At 44.3% G+C, this 19789-nt stretch overlaps 1 protein-coding gene across 3 annotated transcripts in view; it reads left to right on the top strand.

Moving 5' to 3' along the window:
• Positions 1-8318: 8318 nt before the first annotated feature.
• Astn2 (astrotactin 2) overlaps positions 8319-19789 on the top strand; it is a 951602-nt gene continuing 940131 nt past the window's right edge. For 2 of the 3 annotated variants that reach the window (XM_051188027.1, XM_051188026.1), the window contains exon 1: positions 8319-8963. In XM_051188027.1, coding sequence (XP_051043984.1) covers positions 8498-8963 — 466 coding nt within the window. In that variant the 5' untranslated portion in view covers positions 8319-8497. The remainder of the gene's footprint in view (positions 8964-19789) is intronic. The other variant, XM_051188028.1, reaches the window with a different exon arrangement.

The raw sequence follows: 19789 nt of genomic DNA, 5'->3' as shown, positions 1-19789 counted from the left end.
AAACCCTACTCCTTTTGCCATAAATCCTACCATCCTTCATGTATTCTAACTAATGTCACTTTCTGATAAATTGTTTCTGCATTTAACATGCTGCTTCATAGAATCACGTTTTTGTTTAGCACAACACAACACATAAAGGAACTTACACTTACATGTTCTCTTTGTTCTTATTGTTCCCTCCTCCTCTCCTCATGCTCCTCATCCACATGCTGCTATTCATAGCAATCCTTTCTCTTATGTCTCCAGACATATATTTATTTTTTTACTATTGCATATGTTTTTGATTCAATAACAGCTAAACAAGTATAGACAACACTTTGGGCCCTTTCTGGGAATAGTAGTTCACAATGTCCCCATACCTAGACATAGTGTTTTGTGGTATTCAAGGAACAGAGGAGAGGATGAGAAGCAGGGAAGGAAGAAGAGAAGAGAACAATTTTGAACTTGTTTTTCTTTTTACACTTGTACACCAGATCCTAAGTTTAAAAACAAAAATGTGTCCCAGATCTGAGAATGGTGACTTCCCGTAATTTCTCTTGAATTTCACCATAAGCCTCTTAGAAGAGGATGAAGTGAAGGTTCACATTCAGGGGACACAGAGAACATGCAGAATCTCAGCCTTGCTGAGTGTGCAGATTCTCACACAATAGTCATCAAATATAGCTTGCTAAGTGGGTCAGCTGCAGGAATGGCCTCTGCCTCCCTGAGAAACATATAGGCATGGTCCTGGGATTGAAGTCCATTTAAAGTTCCTTGAGATAGTGGCGGGGGTGGTGGAGAGGGGTGAAAGGTGTCTTTATATTTGGAGGTCAGGACAACCAGATCCCTTGTGTAATACAACATAAAGAGGCCTTAAAATCAGATCACCTTGGGGTTTCACCTTGGACTACCAGTTAATTAACACCTACCATCAAAAAACAGAATCATCCAGTTCTTTAGATGAAGAGAGGATGTTTGCAGAGACAGAGTATTTTTCTAAGGTATCAAGGCTACCAAGTGGGAGGGCTGGAGTTTAAATCCAGGCTTGCTTGCTGGTGACAACTGTTAGATATTACAGGAAAATTGAAAACAATATGCATACAACAGTACACAACATTGCTGAATCCTCAACCCTAACAAGTCATACAGCACATTCTAGAATATAGCCAAAGAATGGGAGCAAGCTATGAAACATGACCTTCCAAATATATGCCATGGCCATAGCAATCATAACCACATAGCAGCTGTGAGGAACTGCAGTAGACATGCATAAAAGTCCACATGAAAATGGATGGGGACTAGTTGGAAAGAAGAAAGGGTCAGCAATAGAGTGGAGGTAATGGGGAGTGATTATGATCAAACTAAGTTGAAAAAAAATAAATAAAAATAAAACAACATTGAAATGCTCAGGAATTTCATTTTCATACTATATTTAAGGCCACATGTTTACTAAATGATACAGTGGAAATGCAAATCCAGTGTGCATTCTTATGCAAGAAATTGTGTTTCTAACCAGTAGGCATGCATTCATTGATCTATTCCACAAGCATCATTGATGGCCTCAGATATATCAGGCAGCTGGTGACAAGAATGATAGGATTGCTCCGCTTATGGAAATTATAATTTAGCAGAGAGGACAATTATTAACATACCTGTGAAGGACTTCTGACTACCTCTGCTATAAAAGTATGACACTGTTAACTCTTATTCTCAGCTCTCTCTGTACACCCCAAAGTTGGAAAGAGTTTCATTCATTTAAATTGCCCATCATCTTTCAAAGCCTTCATTTTCAAATACTTCCCATGCAAATCAAGGTTTTTAAATCCCAATTTATAGTCCTTCGAGAATTCTATGCCAAAAAAGAATGCTGCCTGCCTAACACATAGTAGGCACCCAGTCAATGTTGTGGAAACAATGCTGTATGCTGATGTTCTTTTCTGTTCAAAATATAACAATAAAAGTAATATGCTGCATGAAGGAAAATGGCCCAGTGAAGAGAACATAGCCGAGAATAAAGCTTATACTCTTCATCAGCAATGTGCATCTGAATGCACTGGGTTAGCAGTTCAGCTTGAATAAATACAAAGAAGATTCTGCAGTCCCAGTTCCTACCCCAAATCAAACAGCTTCTCAGGAAGAAAAGACTCCAGAAAGGAGTAGTCTGTGGGACTCAGAAAGACTGTGAACTGCACTAGGATTAAGATTTGTAAGAAGAGGTCTAAACAAGCATCACCCACTAATGTGTGTTAATGATGAACGATTCCAGGAGTAACAGAGGAGGGACATGCATAGGTTAAATGATTAAAGAGGCAAAGAGGTGTAGAGATTTGGATACAAGCAAATGAATGATGGCAATGAATTAAAGATGAGTGGGCTAGAAAAGAGAAATGCAAAAGAATGAACGAGGACAGAGAGACTCACGAGTACTGGGAGGATTGTGACTACAAGAAAGATGTGAAAGAATGGCTGTAAATCACAGAAGAAGAAGAAGGGGGTGATTTAGAGGAGCCAAGACAGGGGAGGAAGGAGGTAGTGAGAGGCAGGAGTTGTAGGAAAAAATAAAGATAATAAATTTGAAGATTGTTAAGGGAAAGAGCAAGAGAAGTACTGAGCGGAAGCAGAAATCAGTCAAACAGCAGCAAGTGGAAATGAAGAATGACATCAGTGATTAAAATATCTTTTCATTTTTCACGAGAAGTTGGAGACAATGGTAAAAGTTTTTTTCTAAATGAGACCTAGCAGGAATGGTCTGAATATGGAAATGAAAAATGGGGAAGGAAAGTTATAAGATAGAAGTCACAGGAGGACCTAATAAATAGTTGTATACATGTAGAAGCAAGCTACCACTACTATTAGGGATGACTGACTATGTGCCATGCAATATGTGTGCTTGCATTTTTACCCACTACCTCTTTCTGCCTCCTCTTTACCTTCTCATATAGGTAAAAGATTTAGCCAGGACAGAGTTATGAGTCTTGACAAAGAAATTAACCAGCTAGTGATTAGTAAAGAAAAAAATCTGAACTTATAGCACCAGGAGAGACCTCTGTAAATATAAAAAAAAAATAGATAGTAGCACCATATATATTTAAAGTGATCTGTTTTAGATCCAACAACAATAAAAAGAAAAGCTTCAAGATTGACAGTCAAGCTATCTTTGATACTAAACTGACTGAAGGGGCTGGGCTCAGTACAGGCCATGATGCCCAGGGGTTGGCAGAACTGAGGCTAAGAGGGTGAAGGGAAGGGGAGGAAACAGGCTATACTCAGTGATAAATAGGGACAACGTGCTGGGGAGAGCAAAGCAGGATTAAAAGGAGGAGGAAGTGATTGAAACCGGAGGAACAAATGGTGGAGATCCTGAGTAGGAAGAGGATTGATGGAAGACTGAGCTCAGACAGAGGGGAGATGGAACCTGAGATAGTATCCCTTTGTCCTGAACTGGAGTTTATTTGTGGCCCACTAGTCATCCTGAGGCTTACAGAAAAGGGGCTATTTTAAAAAATTACTTCAATCATAGAAAACAGGGAGAGAGAAAGAGGGAAGGAGGTAGTGGGGACATGCAGACAGAGTGAGGGATGTTTTTTGTTAAATATTTTTTAGAAAGGATGGTCTATTTTATTCTATACAGAAGTATAGTTAATGGCTATGTCAAATACTGTCTCACAGCAAAATTTCAATAAATATTCCTTCATTTCTGGCACAATATTGTGTGTGTCTACTCTCTGGTGGTAACTGCACTGGCTCAGGTGCACACACAGCAGCAACTAATACAGCTCTGATATATTTGTGTGTGTTAGTCTTCATGTGTAAGGATATGTGAATACATGTATGTATGTGGGTGGGTGAATATGCACATGTGTCTAGGTGCAAGCAGAGACCAGAGAACACACTTGGGATTTATTCTTTTGATGCCATCTACCCCACCCACATTGTCTTTCCTGATACTGGCCTGTAGCTTACACAGTAGACTAGACCAATTGGCTTGTTAGTCCCACAGATTCTCTTGGTTTGCTTTCCCACCACTAGTATTACAAGAACACACCAACACGATTTGTTTTTTATATGGTTCCCAGGAAGTGGACACAGGACACAGGCAGCAGTTTACTAACTGATCTGTTCCTACATTGCATGCCCCCAAACCTACATGCTTGTTATATTAGACCTCACAGCCTAGTGGGAAATATATACAGAAACAACACTAGTGAATTGGCTATCATTAAAATATTGAATAAACTCAATTAAAAAAAAAACTGTGCTCAACCATAAAAAACATGTGGGAGTGGAAAACAGAGAGTGGGTAACAAGCTGTCTGGGAGGTCATATTAAAAACACACTTTATTAATTGGCAAAAAGAGAGTGGTATTGGCTAGATGAATGAAAGGGATATGTCTGTAGGTAGAGACAGATACAGATGCCTGTATGAAGATGCTGGGTGCAGGAGCTTGAAATACTTGGATAACAGAAAAAAAAGATCTTTATTGGGGGCCAAATGGTCATGGTGAAGACTCTGTAACATGAGGCTGGGGGAGGAAACAGCAGGTAAGATGCATAAGATGATTGGATATTTACTTAAAGCATTAATGGGAGCTTCATGGGTGTGAGACAGTTTTCTATGCATGGTCTCATTTAATTCCCATAGTGACTCTGAAAAATGGGGAGTACCTTGCCCATCTCATAAATGAGAAATCAAAAGGTCTAGTAGGTGCTGTTAAGTGGCCTGACCCAGTAGATAAACAGTGGGCTTGTGTATAAGCAAATGTTCCCTTCCCACCCCTTGTTTGCCAACCACTCAAGGTAGTGTGAATAGAGAAGGTTTGGTAAAATTGAATAGAGGAGGAAAAATGATGGGGGGAAAAAAAAAGGCAGAAAACTCTTACAAATTTACCTACAGGTAAATGTGAAATACAAGAGATGAAGCAACAGGAAATCTTTTAGGGGAAGAAAGGGAGGAGTTAAAGTCAAACAGAATTTGAGATTAGTAGAGTCTGAAATGGAGGTCTAGGGGGCCCTAGACAAGAAAAAAAATTAAATCCGTGATGAAATAAAACTAATTAAACCAATAAAAATGTCAATAGGAGATAAAAGAAAAGAGAAAGGCAGTGTGAGAAAGGAGCAGTGGACATCAAACACAGGATGGGGACTGAAAGATGGAGGGGGCTACCTGCAAAGGTGTGGGAGGGACTGTCTAAGGCAAATAGAATGAAAGTTGGACTCAGGTACTCCTGTTTTCTGTTTCTTGGAAAGTGCCAGATTAAAAAAGTCAGGTTTCCCATTATTCTTTGGCCTCTGAGCTCACATCTGGGAGTAAATCGTAGATAGAAAAGTCTTTTTCTTGTGTCTGAGGTCATATATCAAATTAATAATTAGAATTTATTGAGCACCCTCTAAAGTTGGTTCTGTGCTCTGTGGCAGACTTTCTGTAATGTCTTCCTCCAGTCTTTTTATCTCCTCCTCCTCACTGGACCTCCTCCATTTCCCATCACAATCTTTGCCCCTTCTGCCCTCTATTTCTACATTCCTGGGTTCTCAGACAGATGTCTGAGTTGCAAGCAACAGAAATTAATTCTGAATAATCTAAGTAAAAAGAGAATACAACATTGTGTGAGATTAGATCACACAGAATCTCCTAAGGAGTCTAGGGTCTGGTGTGTGAATCGCTAATGTCCAGAGCAGAGATTAAAATCACAACATACAACGAGCCTGGTGAAGATATTATTGCAACAGCAATCACACTATGCACCAGATGGAGAAATTCACCAAGGATTGTCATTGGTTTATACTAAGACACCAGGCTCCAAACAGTGTAAGTGGTTCTCCAAGCAATGAAATCTGGATGTAATTGCCCCAAAAGTTAACACTTTGACCCATGATGGAATCTGCAGGATGACACTTTCCCTCCCAGACTCCAGATTAGCTCCATCTGATGGGTAAAGTCTGCATCTTGTGCTTAAGCCTTAACTGCAGTGCAGATTGATAAAGTATCTAGAAATCTTTAAATTCTTCTTGGTCTGTACCTCTGATGATGAAACACTTTCTCTTGCAGGGAAAAGATCCATTTAGACACTAAGCAGTTGCAGCTGGAGCTTTAACACTACCTACCAGACACTGCCAGCCATTATGGCTTAATTCCAGTGCCTGCCACCTCCTCTGGGAAGCTCTCTCTGATTTTTCCTGTTGTAATCACTGAACACCTCACAGAGTTTGCCTTCTGCCCTGTCTGCCTGTGATATCTCAGATATTTCTGCACAGGTTTCTTCCCTAGACCTTCCTTATCCATCATTTTTCAGCTCTGAAAAGGCAGTAGTTGTTTTTATCCATCACCACATGCCCATATAGTGCTTGGTAGGGTATTTGTTGCTGAATGAATGAATGGAAGTGTTCGTCTCATTTGACAGGCCTTTGTATCAGAGGTCCATGAAGGACTTGCACAGACTCTGCCTTACATAAGGGAGTCCTTTTTTTCCTAGTGTGCACTTCTATAAATGGACTATGTCAGCATATTTGAAGAAAGGGGCATAGAGAATCAGAAAGCCCCATGGCAGAGGATAGTGGTGGATTGTAAGGGTACAAAGGAGAGACTGAGGGAGGCAGGGCAACATATCTGGAAGAGTAAATGAACTGGAGCAGGCATTAGAGAGGCGGGAGACCATTTAGAATCTGAAGACTTGAAAGGCTAGATGATGCTCTTCACCTTTTGGGTTTACAGATAAGTAATTGGGGACAGGAAACTGAATCCATACAAATCTCAACGAAGAAACAGACCTAAGTCCCAAGGTCACTGAGGACAATCCAATTTAAAGGAAATTGCCCAGGATTAGAGGATGAGAGTTCAATTCCAAGTTCTTAGCCAAGCTACTTTGGAAAGTTTCTTCTCTTCTCCAACTTCCTGTTCTCAGGTTTTGTTACTCAGAATTTGGAAATAATGACACCCACCTCAGTCAGTTATGATTATTTATGAAGATTACACATTCACATGTCTAACGACTAGAGACAGAGCACAGACCTGCATTTTCCTTGTTTTTAGTCATCTGCCTTTACCCAGAGGCTTAGAAACAGACTTTGAAAATAGCGAAGGGAGAAGGAAAGAGCAATCCATGTAAAAACTAAGAGGAAAGAGACAGAAAGGGAAAAGTTAGTGGGAAAAGTCCTGCCAATGCAAAGACTGCAGTAAGATACAGGTGGCCAAGCTAGACAGAGGAAGGAAATGGTTCATAAATTATAGGGAGGAAGCATTTATAAGATTAAAGTCAGCAGCGCAGGGAAGAAGGAAATGAGTGCAGAGATGAAAGAGAGGACAGAAAGAGGCAAAAAAGATGAAGAAAAGCCTAAGTAGTCAAAGGAGAGTCGCAGCCTCAACTCTTAAAGAGGTGATGGCTCCCTTTGGGGGCAGGTCTGAAGTATCTAGGTTAGAAACAGGATCAGCCCAAGACCACAGGGTGCAGTATTCGAAGACCCAGATTTACAATTAAACTTTATTTTCCAGGTAAGTAAGTGTGTGTGTGTGTGTGTGTGTGTGTGTGTGTGTGTGTGTACCAAGAGCAAAGTTGATAATTGAAGAGCCCTTTCCTATGGGAACTGGGAAAGGACACAGAAAAGCTTAGGGAGTCAGAATAGGTCTCTACCTAGCACCCTTTTCGGGAATTTCTCACTGAAAGAAGCAGCAGGCTCTCCAGGCTCAGAGCAGGGATGCAAAGTAAAAGTGCCTGAGTGGGCTGCCTGGCATGGAGGCAGCTAGGTGCCAGTGCTGCCAAGTCAGCTCGTGGGGAGGGTAGTGGAGAATGAAGTTCTAAGCTTATGTGTTTACTAACATTTAATGCAAACAACCCAGACCTGGATGGAGGGGTCAGGTGTTGTCCTGATAATGAGATTGCAGACAAGTGGTTTTGGAGAGGGTACTGATGCCCACCGGAACTTATTGCAGACACTACAGCTGGGTAGAAGATTGAGGAGAGGAGTCTTGTTTTTGAAGAGAAAGTTGTCTGGGCTGTGCAGGGGCACACTCAACCTCCAGGAAACAGGGCCTTGGATGAGTCTAGGTTAAGGTGTGCCCCCAGGTGCAGCCTGGGGTCTGGCTCAAGGGAGGGGTACAGCTAGGAGAATTGAGTTGACCTAGTAGGGATTGGAGAAGATGCAAGAGGGCCCTTAAGTGTTAAGAATTTTAGCAAGGGGTATTGGAGCTGAGGAACCTTGTGCAGTGGCATAGTGGGGATCCTGGGAAAGGGGAGGGAGCTACTGGGACCTTCAAGAAGCCGGGCGGAGCCTCCAAAACGCTCGGGGTCCGCCAGGGGAGCAGGTGAAGGGGGGCCGGTGGCGGGGCGCTGGGAGGCGGCGCGGGGGGGCGGTCCAGGGCCGATCGGGAGGCGGAGCCCAGAGCTGGGGGCTGCTGGCTAGTGGCTCTCTAGGCTCCTTAGCTCGGGCGTCCTGGTTTGCCTCAGTGTCCGCCGTCTCCACCGCTGCTGCTTCTTCCTTCTTCGCCACCGCCGCCACCGCCCGCAGCACCGCAGCCCCTCCCGCCATGGCCGCCGCCGGAGCCCGGCGGAGCCCGGGCCCCGGCTTGGGGCTTCGGGGGCGGCCGAGGCTCGGCTTCCACCGGGGGCCGCCGCCGCCGCCGCCGCCGCCGCTGCTATTGCTGTTTCTGCTTCTGCTGCCGCCGCCGCCGCTGCTGGCCGGCGCCACCGCCGCCGCCTCGCGGGAGCCCGACAGTCCATGCCGGCTCAAGACCGTCACGGTTTCCACGCTGCCCGCCCTGCGGGAAAGCGACATCGGCTGGAGCGGTGCCCGCACCGGGGCCGCGGCTGGGACCGGAACCGGAGCCGGAGCTGGAGCCGCGGCCGCCGCGGCCGCCGCGTCCCCGGGCTCCTCGGGCTCAACCGGCACAGCCGCGGAGTCTCGTCTCCTGCTCTTTGTGCGTAACGAGCTCCCCGGACGCATCGCAGTGCTAGATGACCTGGACAACACCGAGCTGCCCTTCTTCACCCTGGGTAAGGGTAGGCGCCGCACAAGCGGAGTCCCAAGGAACCCGGAACCCCTAAGTGATGCCAGACGGGTGGGGGCGCCCTGGGGATCCCCGCTCCAGGCTGCCCCATCTGGGTTGGCAAAGGGCAGTCAAGGGGCCCGGAGGGCGCACAGGTGGTTGGAGAGGTGTCTGGGGCAGAAGGTCCTGGAGCGCGCGCTCTGGGAGCTCGGGGGCGTGCCAAGGATCCCGCAGTGGGGAGCTGGCCCTCCTCTTTGCAATCCTTTCTCTGAGCTCCGCCCCTTACATCCCGGACGCAGGAGACCCCAAGTCTCTCGGTGCTCTGACCAGGGACTGGGCAAGGAAGACCCTTGTGTTGAAGCCAGTAACTGGCCAAGCCAGCCGCGCACTGCTCCTCTGGACAGCTCCACTTCTCTGCTCACTCTGGTCTGCGAGTTGTGGGTTCTGCTTTTCCAGACGTGTTTTTCTCAGGATCATAGCAGAGTAGCCACATGAAAAAGGGAAGACCCAGTCTCTAAAAGCTCTTCTCCCTTATGGACTCGGTGACCTTGGCTAAGCCGCTTCCCCTCTAAGCTTATGTTTTGGCCTTCTATGAATTGGGGCTGGAATCGATCGAGTAATGTTTGAAGACTGGGATTCTGAGCGCAAGCTTCCCACTATTAGATTCTCCCTCCATCCCCGGTATCTGTATCACCTTCTCCCTTCTTCCTAGTCGGGAGCAGGCTTGTCCTTGCTGTTCACTTACTGGGCTAATAGTAATAATAAAAGCAAGAAAAAGGCAGGAGAAGAAACTGGTGGGGGTAGGGGGCTCAAATAGAAAAGTTAATCAGAAAGTTCGCCAGCAGCTTGCCGCCTGCTGATTCCCGGCGCGAATCCCGGAGGAGTCGGCCCTTCCGTGGAGCTGTGGGAAGCGCGGCTGATTTCCCACCCGGGTAATTGATAGCTTAATTATCTCAGAGAGCGTTTACAAAAATGTTGTTCCCCTTAGCTCTCCCGCGCTCGCTCCTCTATCCGTCTCTCCTCCCCTCTTGGGGGCGCGGGGCCCGATTGGTTGTCGGAGTCAGTCCAACAACAGTGTGGGAGCCGCGCCAAAGCCTAGAGTGGAGAAGCTTCTGCAACATCCTGGTTTTCTGGGGATCTAGATCTGGTTCCAGGCTCGCGAAGTGGCGGGCTTTCCAGGTTGGCATTCTTAGGAAACAGTCTGGAACCTCCGAACTTAACTCTTTGCTTTCCGGAGAACACCTACAGAATAATGGGCTAGACATCACTCTCCTGGGAGCCCTGATGTTTTCAAATGTGTTTTGCAATACTCTCCCTCCTTTCCCTTTCATTTTGTCTACCTTTTACTCATTTGAGTCAGAAACTAGGCTAGCCACCAGGTTTGGGCGCCCTGTTCCTTTCTGACTAGCTGTAACTTGAATATGTGAATCTTTCTCGAGGTGGCAAAGCAGAATTCCTGCAGGGTACCCAGTGGACTTCGCATGGCAATACTTTTGGAGTGTGACTTTTAACACACAAACACACACAATCTCTCTCTCTCTCTCTCTCTTTCTCTCTCTCTCTCCCTCTCTCTCTCTTTCTCTCTCTCTGTCTCTCTGTCTCTCTCTGTCTCTCTCTCTGTCTCTCTGTCTCTCTCTCTCTCTCATAGACACTGGCATAAACAAGCAGGAGCCTTTCCCAGGTGCACCCATGGGCTGTTCACATCCAAGAAAGGGGGTGCATATGGATCCAGGTGGAGTTCTTGAGGGCATCAAACTCCTCCAGGCTCAACTTTAGCTCTGTTTGCTTGGTGTGTATGTGTGTTTCTCCAAATGCACAAAAGCTATCCTCACTACTTTCAATCACACCCCTTTCCCTCCATCCTGACATATCTCCCCCTGCTCCCCCTGGGATAGCATGAGAGCCAGGAGTGGAGGTTCCCTTGCATAGCCATTCAAGTGAGGGTGAAAGAATGCTGGCCCCTGAGTGGTACTTGGGTTGGCAGTCAGAACTCCAGAGCATTCCAGTTCATCAAAGATGTGGGGATCAAGTCCAGCTAGCTATAGAGTTGCCTGAAAATTCCTGGAGCTAGCAGTCCTTGCCATTTTTAACATTGGCTTTCAGGAGGACAGGTACCTCAGTAAGAGTTAAGCACAGCCCTGAACTAGAAGTCTTGATCCGCTCAGAACAAGCATGACAGTCCCTAGTAGAATCAATGCCTTTGGAACCTTTTACTGAAACCCAGGCAGGAGCTGGGTGACTGGTGACCTTCTCCCCCCACCTCCCCAAAGGCCAGATACTTACCTCTTCTGCTACACTAAGCTTTTTGGGTCCATGCTGGGAATTGGGTTCCCACCTCCACCCCCCTCTCTACCCCAGAGTCCTGCATTGGCAGCTCAAGAGCTCCCGACAGGGATTTGGCTAGCGAGGTACTCAGCAGATGGCAGGGTATAGCAGGAGCTGTGTAGGGAGACGTGGGCTTTTTATTTGTGTTGGTCTTCGACTGTTTGCATGTAAACACAGAGTGCACAATGAGCTCTTAGAGGGCCAGGCTGGCTGGTGGTGAGGGCTGGTGGCAGCACCGGAAGGGGTGGGCAGTGTGAACTATTTATGGTCACCTCTTTCCCAGTGTCCTAAGGCAGCACCTCTGAACCTTATTTGTGCTCTCTAGTGTTTGCTTCTGGCCAGTTAGGCCAGATTTTCAGCAGAATGCTGTTCTTTTAGAGAGGGGTCATAGCTGTGTGTGCAAAATTGGGGCTCAAATCCTGCCACTAGTGGGGAGTGTGGAGCCACCACTAGGGTATGATGATGTTTGGCAAAGTCCTCCCTGCCATGACTTGTGCTCAGATGTTACTTGCATTAAATGCTGCAAAAATACAAAAACTTACTTGGGGGCAATGAAGATCCTTCTCTGCATATGCTGTCTAGCATCCTTAATCATTAAAGTCATTTTTCCTCAGTAGTTTCTGTCATTTATTGGAGTTACTGATAATTACTGAGAAATTATAGTTTTCTTTTGTGTCCTTTTCTTTTTCTATCTCTACATTCTCCCATGAAATCAAACCCGCATTTTGTAGATGGAGATTCATATTTAGATGTGAGAGATCACCCAAGTTTCCATGCTTGAACCTCTTACTTTGAATCTGATTATGTCAATGACATTGATAAAGTAAATTATCCCTAAAAGTGATCAAGGAATAGCAAGTACTTATTGAATATTTAATGCCATGCTGAGAGTTTTACTCTTGCCATGTATTATTAATTCATACAAAATAATATGGAGGATGAACTACTGTTATTCCCATTTGATAGATGAGGAAGCATCCTTAGAAATTCCAGTACAAAGTCACACTGTAAGTGGTAGAATCGGGATCCTATCTTATTTTATTCTTGGCAGTAGTCAAGCTGGAGTTCTAAAGGAAGGGTGCTATTTATACAGGACAGGTACTGGGTAGAGGGACATTCTATGCATCAACAAGAAAAGAAAGTATCTCTGTGGGAATCTCCACTATGTCAGTGAGCCTAGTAGGGGGGTTTAAAAGTGATACTTGAATTAAATGATGAATTCCTAGGATTCAGGGCTGTCAAGGGCATGCTGTTTAGTAGTGCTGATGAATGTGGAGATGATGTGACATCAGGGAAGAAAGACATCTCCATAGAAAAAAATCTTGAGCTAGTGTGCACTGAAGATTGTAAAAAGAAATTTGAAGGGAACCTGACTGCTAAAATGTAGCAGGGAAACTTAGTGCTAGGATCTACTGATCCCTGTTATGGCTCACTGTGACCTTGAGCAGGTCATTTATCCCTCCAGAGATTCAGTTCTTTGTGCTGTAATATGAGTGGGTAGATGAGCCCTAAAATAATCTTTGGTGTATAGATTCTATGAACTTGAAATGCCCTGACCTACTCTGTCACTGTGACTAGCTCCTTGCGTTTCTCACCTCTGTTTGCCTTTGCTGGTAACATGGGGGTGTTGGTAGGGATAGATTGAAAGGAATGGTTTTGAATAGGAGCAAGTGCTAGTGCAGGGCTTCTGAGGTGATTCTGTATGTCACACAGTCCTTGTCCACCCCCTGGCAGGCCTGTAGTCTGTTTCTGGATTTAACTTTCATGCTCATGGATGAGGATATATACTCTTTTTTTTTTTTTTTTTTTTTTTTTTCTGTTCATGATGCTAGTCTGGTCATACTGTTTACCACCTGCCCTGATTCAGCCAAAGGAGAAAAACAGTGATAAAACTGAGTAACCACCATTGTCAACATTTCTGAGTAATTTGCTTTACTGTGTAAATCTGACAGGAAAGCACTGTAATATATAGTCCGAAGGGATGTGAGGAAAGAACAATCCTTGAGAATAGCTTTAAATGCCCCTGCATTAGTAAGTCTGGCCCAGTCCTCATGGGCAATCTCTGAAAGGATGCTTTTTTATAAGGAAGTGATCAGCTTGGGTGGAGGAAAAACGTATATGAAATACCAATGTGATCTGTCCAATAGTCAGTCCAGTGAAGATTTATTAAAGTCTTCATAGAAATTGATACTCAAAGGTGATGTAGGGGACCAGACACCTAACCAAGGGTGGCTGACAGCACAGACCAGTCTACAGAGGGATGAAGAGGTTTTCTTCAAATGTCACCAGGGCAAAGTAGGCATCTGTGTTTTTATGGGGAGTCTTTTTTTTTTTTTTTTTTTTTTGGAAAGAACATTCAAAAAGGCAAAGATAGGAAGTAGGGACAGGCCAGTGGAGCTGTTCAGCAGCATGTGTGCTGACCCCAAGTTTATAGTACAAACTTGCTGGGAGAAGATGAGGTCACCATTCACCAAGAAACTGGTAGCTTTTGGTCAGGTATCTGAAAAGGGGACACAGGGCCTTAGAGCCCTCCTCCTCTCTGTTTTGATTTCTGGTTTGATTCTAAAGATCCATACCCTTCATTTAAAAGGAGGAACAATGGTTACAAGTGAGCTATGTCTCCCAAAGAGATTTCTGACTTCAGAATATTTCTTAACATCATTTCCGTTGTCCAGTTGTGAGATATTCTAGGATGGGAAAAAGGGAGGCTCTATTTCAAAATAATACTATGTTTCAAGTAATGCTTGTACTTCATAAGTCACCAGGTTAATTGTCATTATGAGTGTATTTGGGTAATAGTCAAACTTCAGTGTCCTTCCTTCTGTGATGGGGGATAACTGTAAATGGTGCCCTAGGCTGCAATGGGACAGGTCTGTGCTAAATGAGCTCTTGATCTGCATGTTTTCCCCTTTTCCACTTCCTTCTGTTTTTCCCAGCCCTACTTCTTTGCAGCTCAAATCTAATGAAACCTATTTAACACTCAAGGCAGAGAGAAATGTATTGTTTGTTCTCAGAGAGCATCATGCTAGAGAGAAGGGAATGGAGTAGTGAGAAGGGAAGGCCCCTCTCCTCTTCAGTCCAGATTTGGTGTTTGAGATGCTGTATGTCAGTGTGTTGGGGAGTGGTGTTGAGGATACTGAGACAGCAGACTTGTGCTAGCTGTGGGGTGACCCAGAGCTTGATTGGGGTAGGAGGTGTGATCAGGCTTCTTACAGATAAATCTGCTTGCTTCTCATCCCCTTGTTTTTTTGTACCTTGGGTTTCAGATGATGTCAGAGGACATGAACATGTGTTCTGAGAGGAGGAGGGCTAGAAACTGATAGTGACCTCTTAGGTGATGCCCTGAAACTGATAACACTTTGTCTTCTTTGACTGAAAACTCTCAGAAGGCATTGAATCCATAGTTATCATGTTATATAGCAATACAAGGGCATGGACAAAGAAAAGAGACCCCCATAGTTCACACTAAGTACTGCTTAAAAAGAACTGACTTTGGCACATCTCAGTGCATGCAGTGTCATTGAGCATCATAAAATATACCAGTATATTCTCATCCTCTGCCAATAAATAAATAAATATAAACCTTAAGGGGAAAAAAATCTCCTTAGGTAAATTGAATTTGTTTCCTGCCCAAGTATGCAGCTGGTTGGTTTCAGTCTCTGCAAAGAGCCCTGTCACATGATGTATTTTTTTGTTCCAAGGGAGGGGAGCCTTTCTATAGAGGGTGGGCAGGAAAATTCTGTTCTCCTCTAGAAAAAAGGAATGGTCATATTTAACCTTGGGGTGGAGCAGAATCAGAGGCGTACTTGGTTTGCTGTGCTGACACTTTCCCTAGTTCTCTTACTGACCAGCTAGTGGCAACAGAAGATTAACTATAGCTGGTTTTCCCTTCCCTGTAGCAGAGCAAATAGCTCTCTGCCCCACTAGGAGCCAGACAGCAGTGCTTTACAGGGCTTGCTCTCATTGCTACTACTTGCTGACTCCTTTTGGCTGCTTTTTTTTCTGCTGTCTGGACAACAGACTCCAGAAAGACTTCTCTTTAGAATGGAAAAGGTAGGAATTGTCCACAGACATGTTAAGTGCAAGACTGATACATCAGTAGTTTATTACTGGCGTGCTAGAATATAGATGCAGCCAAGTCTGTAAGTTGAAATTTGAGAAGAGCATTGTATGTTACAAACCTAAGTTTTAACCATGAGAGGGAAGTACTTCCTCCATTATATTGCTACAGATGCTGGTGGTTCTCTGTGCTACTACAATTTCAGTAGTCAGCTCATTTGTTTTATTCATACAAGTCTCTTTTCTAATCGTTTTAACCTGTCTACAACAACAAACAAATAAATATCATAATGGGAGTTTCCACCTGGCATTTCTTTCTTGCTCTTAGATCATAGTTCAGACTCCCTACACTAGTGCAAGTCCTGTGATCACATTCTATCAGATTGTCCTACAAGGACCTTTTCCCTTCAGTCTCTAAGTGCTTCACCCCCACCCTTAGAAGATCTCTACTTACCATCTAAGACTGAGTTTAAGTGCCAGCTTACCACTGAGATCTTTCCTGAATTCTTTGCATCAGCACAGGACACTCACAATCAGTAGAAAAACCCTCATGGTAGCTATCAGTTGCTGGAGAGCTACGAAGAGCCTATGACATGCCTGACTGCTCTGGTATATTGGTATGTAAGATAGTCAATTACAAGGACCACTGCATTAGAAAACTTCTCTATCATCTGCACATGTGCATACATGTATGTACCCATATTACTGTGCAAGGACATCATAGTTAAATTTGATAGTAAATTCTGAAGTGTATGAAAGATGACAAGTTCTATAAAAAGTAAAAAAATAAAAGAAGAAAAAAGAATTTAGGGTTCTGAGATAAGGGAGTTAGTTTTATTATAAAATATCAGAGAGTGAGGAGTTTATTGAAAATGTGAAATTGGAACAAAGGCTTCAGAGAAATGAATTATTATCCAAGAAAATCTACAAAGGAATATCCTAAGCAGAGAGCAGTGCCAGAAAGACCTGAATCAGGCACAGCATAGAAATGTAAATGGAGTTGGAGTGGAATGGACAAGCCAGAAAACAGGCACCAAGTCACACATGGGCGCTGGCATGTGCATGATCTTAAGTGAAAGAAAGCCAAGCCCTGACTTGCATTTCAAAACTATAGCACATGTTTCCTTGCTTGCCTTGTGCTGCTTTTCTGTGCAACCTCCACACAGCCAGCAGACCTACTTCATTTTGTACTATAGTGACTCACTATGTTCTTGGCATGGCATAGTGTACAGAAGATCACGGATAATGGGAATCTCATGTTCGCTATATCTCATCCCCACATCCATATTTGAAAAAACTGGAGAGGTGTTCCAAGTTTCAATCACATATTTCCCCAAAAGGATGCAAATGGACAGCACCTCTCCTTATATGGAGCCTTCTTTCTGCTGAGATCCTAGAACCATTTCCCCCACTGTTTTCAGTTTTCATGCCTGGGGTATGTGTATGGTACATGAGAGACAGCATGATTAGAGGAAATAGTGCTAGATTTGTGGAAAGGACTTATTTTAAGAGTTTGCAAACCAGGCAAAGCATTAGAACTAGGTATTATGTCAAATAAGAAGGAATTGGCCATTTGAGAAGATAGCATGTTCTGGAATTATCTAGTGTTAGAGGTAGAAAGTCAAGATATCCTTAGCAAGTCAATGGTGAGGCAGATGTCAGATCCCATATGTAGTGACTTGCTAACATGCTGTATCACCCTTCTGTACTAGGAAGGGCCACCGCCAGGCATCCAGGGCTGGGAGGAGTGAAAATCCAATGGTGTCAATTAGCTATCATTATCCTTGAAAGAATGACCATGCACTGATAATGATTATGCTCCCTGTAACACCAGCTCCTGCTGCCTTTTTTTTTTTTTTTTTTTTTTTTTTTGGTGTTCCACACAGTGTTGAATGGCAGTTGTGCTTTGTGTGTGTGTTGTGTGTCAGAAGCAAAAATAGACCTCAGAGAAGTTGAGAGGCATACTCAACAGTGCACAGCTCTTATGCAGCTGTGCTTTTTCCAAACCCAAACCAGTTCTGTCTGGTTCTTCTGTTTCTGCATTTTCTCCCACTTTCATACTGCACAGAGTCGGGGCAATTGTCAAATGTTGGTGTCTTTGTCCACTCCATTTTACCTCTTGCCACTTCTCATTAGCAAAAAGCTTCATCCATTTCTCATGTAGGAACTAGGGTGTGACTGTCTTACAGGCACAAGGGAGCCAAGCACCTTGTTTCTGTGCTGGATGTAGCTGACTCAGCATCTCTCCAGCAAATTCCCCCTCCCACCTCACGCTGACATGTTTAAGTGCTTCTTCTCCATGTGCACTAGGCCTTGGTTCATGATCTGTGGGTACTCTCGCCACCCATAAACTTGCATGGGAAGCAAATTCCATTTCTACCATGCCTTCTATTGTGCCTCCCTCCTGTTGTCCTTTTTCTTTTCCCACCTTTCCCTTTTCCCTCATCTTCCCTGCACTTCTTTCTCCTATCCCTTAGGATTTCCCAGCTTCATGCAATGTGTATTCTTATGGAAGACTTATGAGCTTGTCCTAACAGGACTTTGTAGAATCTTGATGTTCTCTGTCTATCAATGGCCAGGGCTTCTGGTATCTGAGGTATATCTTTTCTATTTGGCTGGGTGCACTTTCTTGACACTTCTCTGCTCAACTCTGCTTTTGAACTTTGTTTAGTTCTTGTGCTTTTTACCACTATTATATCCTTTTTATATTTTCTACCTTTAAAGTGGGATGTATATTATGCAGGAAATATTATATATTAGAATTCTGTAAATATCAAATAATATGTTCTTCTAGAACATTAGAATAAGATAATAGGCCTTTCAGTCCTAGACAATTAAATCTCTCATTGAATTAGCACAGAGATGTCCACTTTCCAGTGCCCCATAGGGAATATAGTGCTAGATAAACACTAGATAAGGTTCCTTGATGGAGAGGCAATGAGCTGAAGTGAAACATGGGCCAGCTTAGGGCAACCTAAGCCTGATACTGACTCTCCAAGGCACTCATGGCTGAGCTAGGAATTCCATATGCTATCTCTATAAGTCAGCTTCTGAATGCTCATCAATAATGTGAATGAAACCCTACAATCATGTGTGGGATTTTCTGTGCTGTTTTTCTTTAGTGAACTCTCCATAAGCTAAACATTAGTCAGGACTCAGCACCGTGCACAATCTTTAATGACAATAAGCCTTGTGATTCCCATGGAGACCCTAAATGTCCAGCATAGTCCTGCATGGTCTGTGCCTCTTTGCCACCTGGGATCTGTTGTTCTGTTTTGTTTTGATCTGGTGGGGGGTAGAGGTGTGAATAAATAATGAATGTGGACTCCATTTGTTCCCTCTTCCTCTTTCTATATCTGGATTCACTGCCTATGCCTCTCATCTCCCTCCCTCTTCCTCCCTCAGTAAGGCACAAAAAGCATGAAACTGGCCATTGATCTCTGCCAGCTATGGGGAGGTGGGGGCAGGAGGGAATTCTGGGGTTGTCTGAGGACAGTTTAGGCAGAGAAGCACAGAGACACTGAGTCTAAGGCTGGTGAGTGTTGGCGTAGATGTAGCAGGTGGGGGATATTCCTCTCCCTTCTGGTGGTGGCTGCCTGACAGAGCCTTACTCTCAGGCACGCAGGGAAGTCACGAGTGGCTTTGCAAGCAGCCGAAAAGGAAAGGAACATTTCCATTAGCAGAATCAGCAGTAAAGAGATTTCCAGTCACAGTAATAGCTGCATTTGGGGGAATCATTTCAGTGGTGACTGTAGGCGGAGGAAGGAAGGATGTGAAATGGCAAGGAAAGGCACAGGAGCTGTCTGCTTTGCTTGATGGCTGAGAGCCAGGTGTCAAAGGGCAAATACCTGTTCAGTAGAACTGATCCTCTGATCAGCCTTCAGGATCTCCTGATGCCTTTCATATGAACAGTACTCCTTCTGAGGGGTCCCAATGAGAGGATTCCTGCCTGCTGTGTGTTGTCTTTGTTCCAATTACCTGGATTCCTCCTTTCAAGATTTTCACAGTCAGCAGCAGCCTCTGGAACTCCTGAGATTTGTACATGGAAAGGGATTATTTAATTCAGAATTTTCTGAAGTTAGCATCTCATATGTGCCACAGTCTAACTGAGGTTCTCAAGGTGAAAATTTCTGGGACAAGTGGGTCAAGGCTTGGGGACCTGCTTTTTCACAAGGTGCTAACTCTAGCATGTCCTTAGAGGATTCCTGAGATGCCCTGGCCCTTGCATGACTTCATCTGACCTCCAAATATTCCATGGCTTACCTGAAGCCCTAGCCTCACTGATGATGTTTACATGGCTGAATTCCTGACCTTAGGGTGGGAATACTACTCCTTTGCCCCCCTAGATCACAACTTATCTGTGAGTCATCTGGGGATCCTAGGCTTGACCTCACTAACCCTAACCCTAACCCTAACCCTAACCCTAACCCTAACCCTAACCCTAACCCT

The sequence above is a fragment of the Phodopus roborovskii genome, unplaced genomic scaffold (genome assembly GCF_943737965.1).
Source record: "Phodopus roborovskii unplaced genomic scaffold, PHOROB, whole genome shotgun sequence".
Taxonomy (NCBI): Eukaryota; Metazoa; Chordata; class Mammalia; order Rodentia; family Cricetidae; genus Phodopus; species Phodopus roborovskii.
Note: the sequence above shows the minus strand (reverse complement) of the source record. Positions and strands in the feature narration are given on the sequence as shown.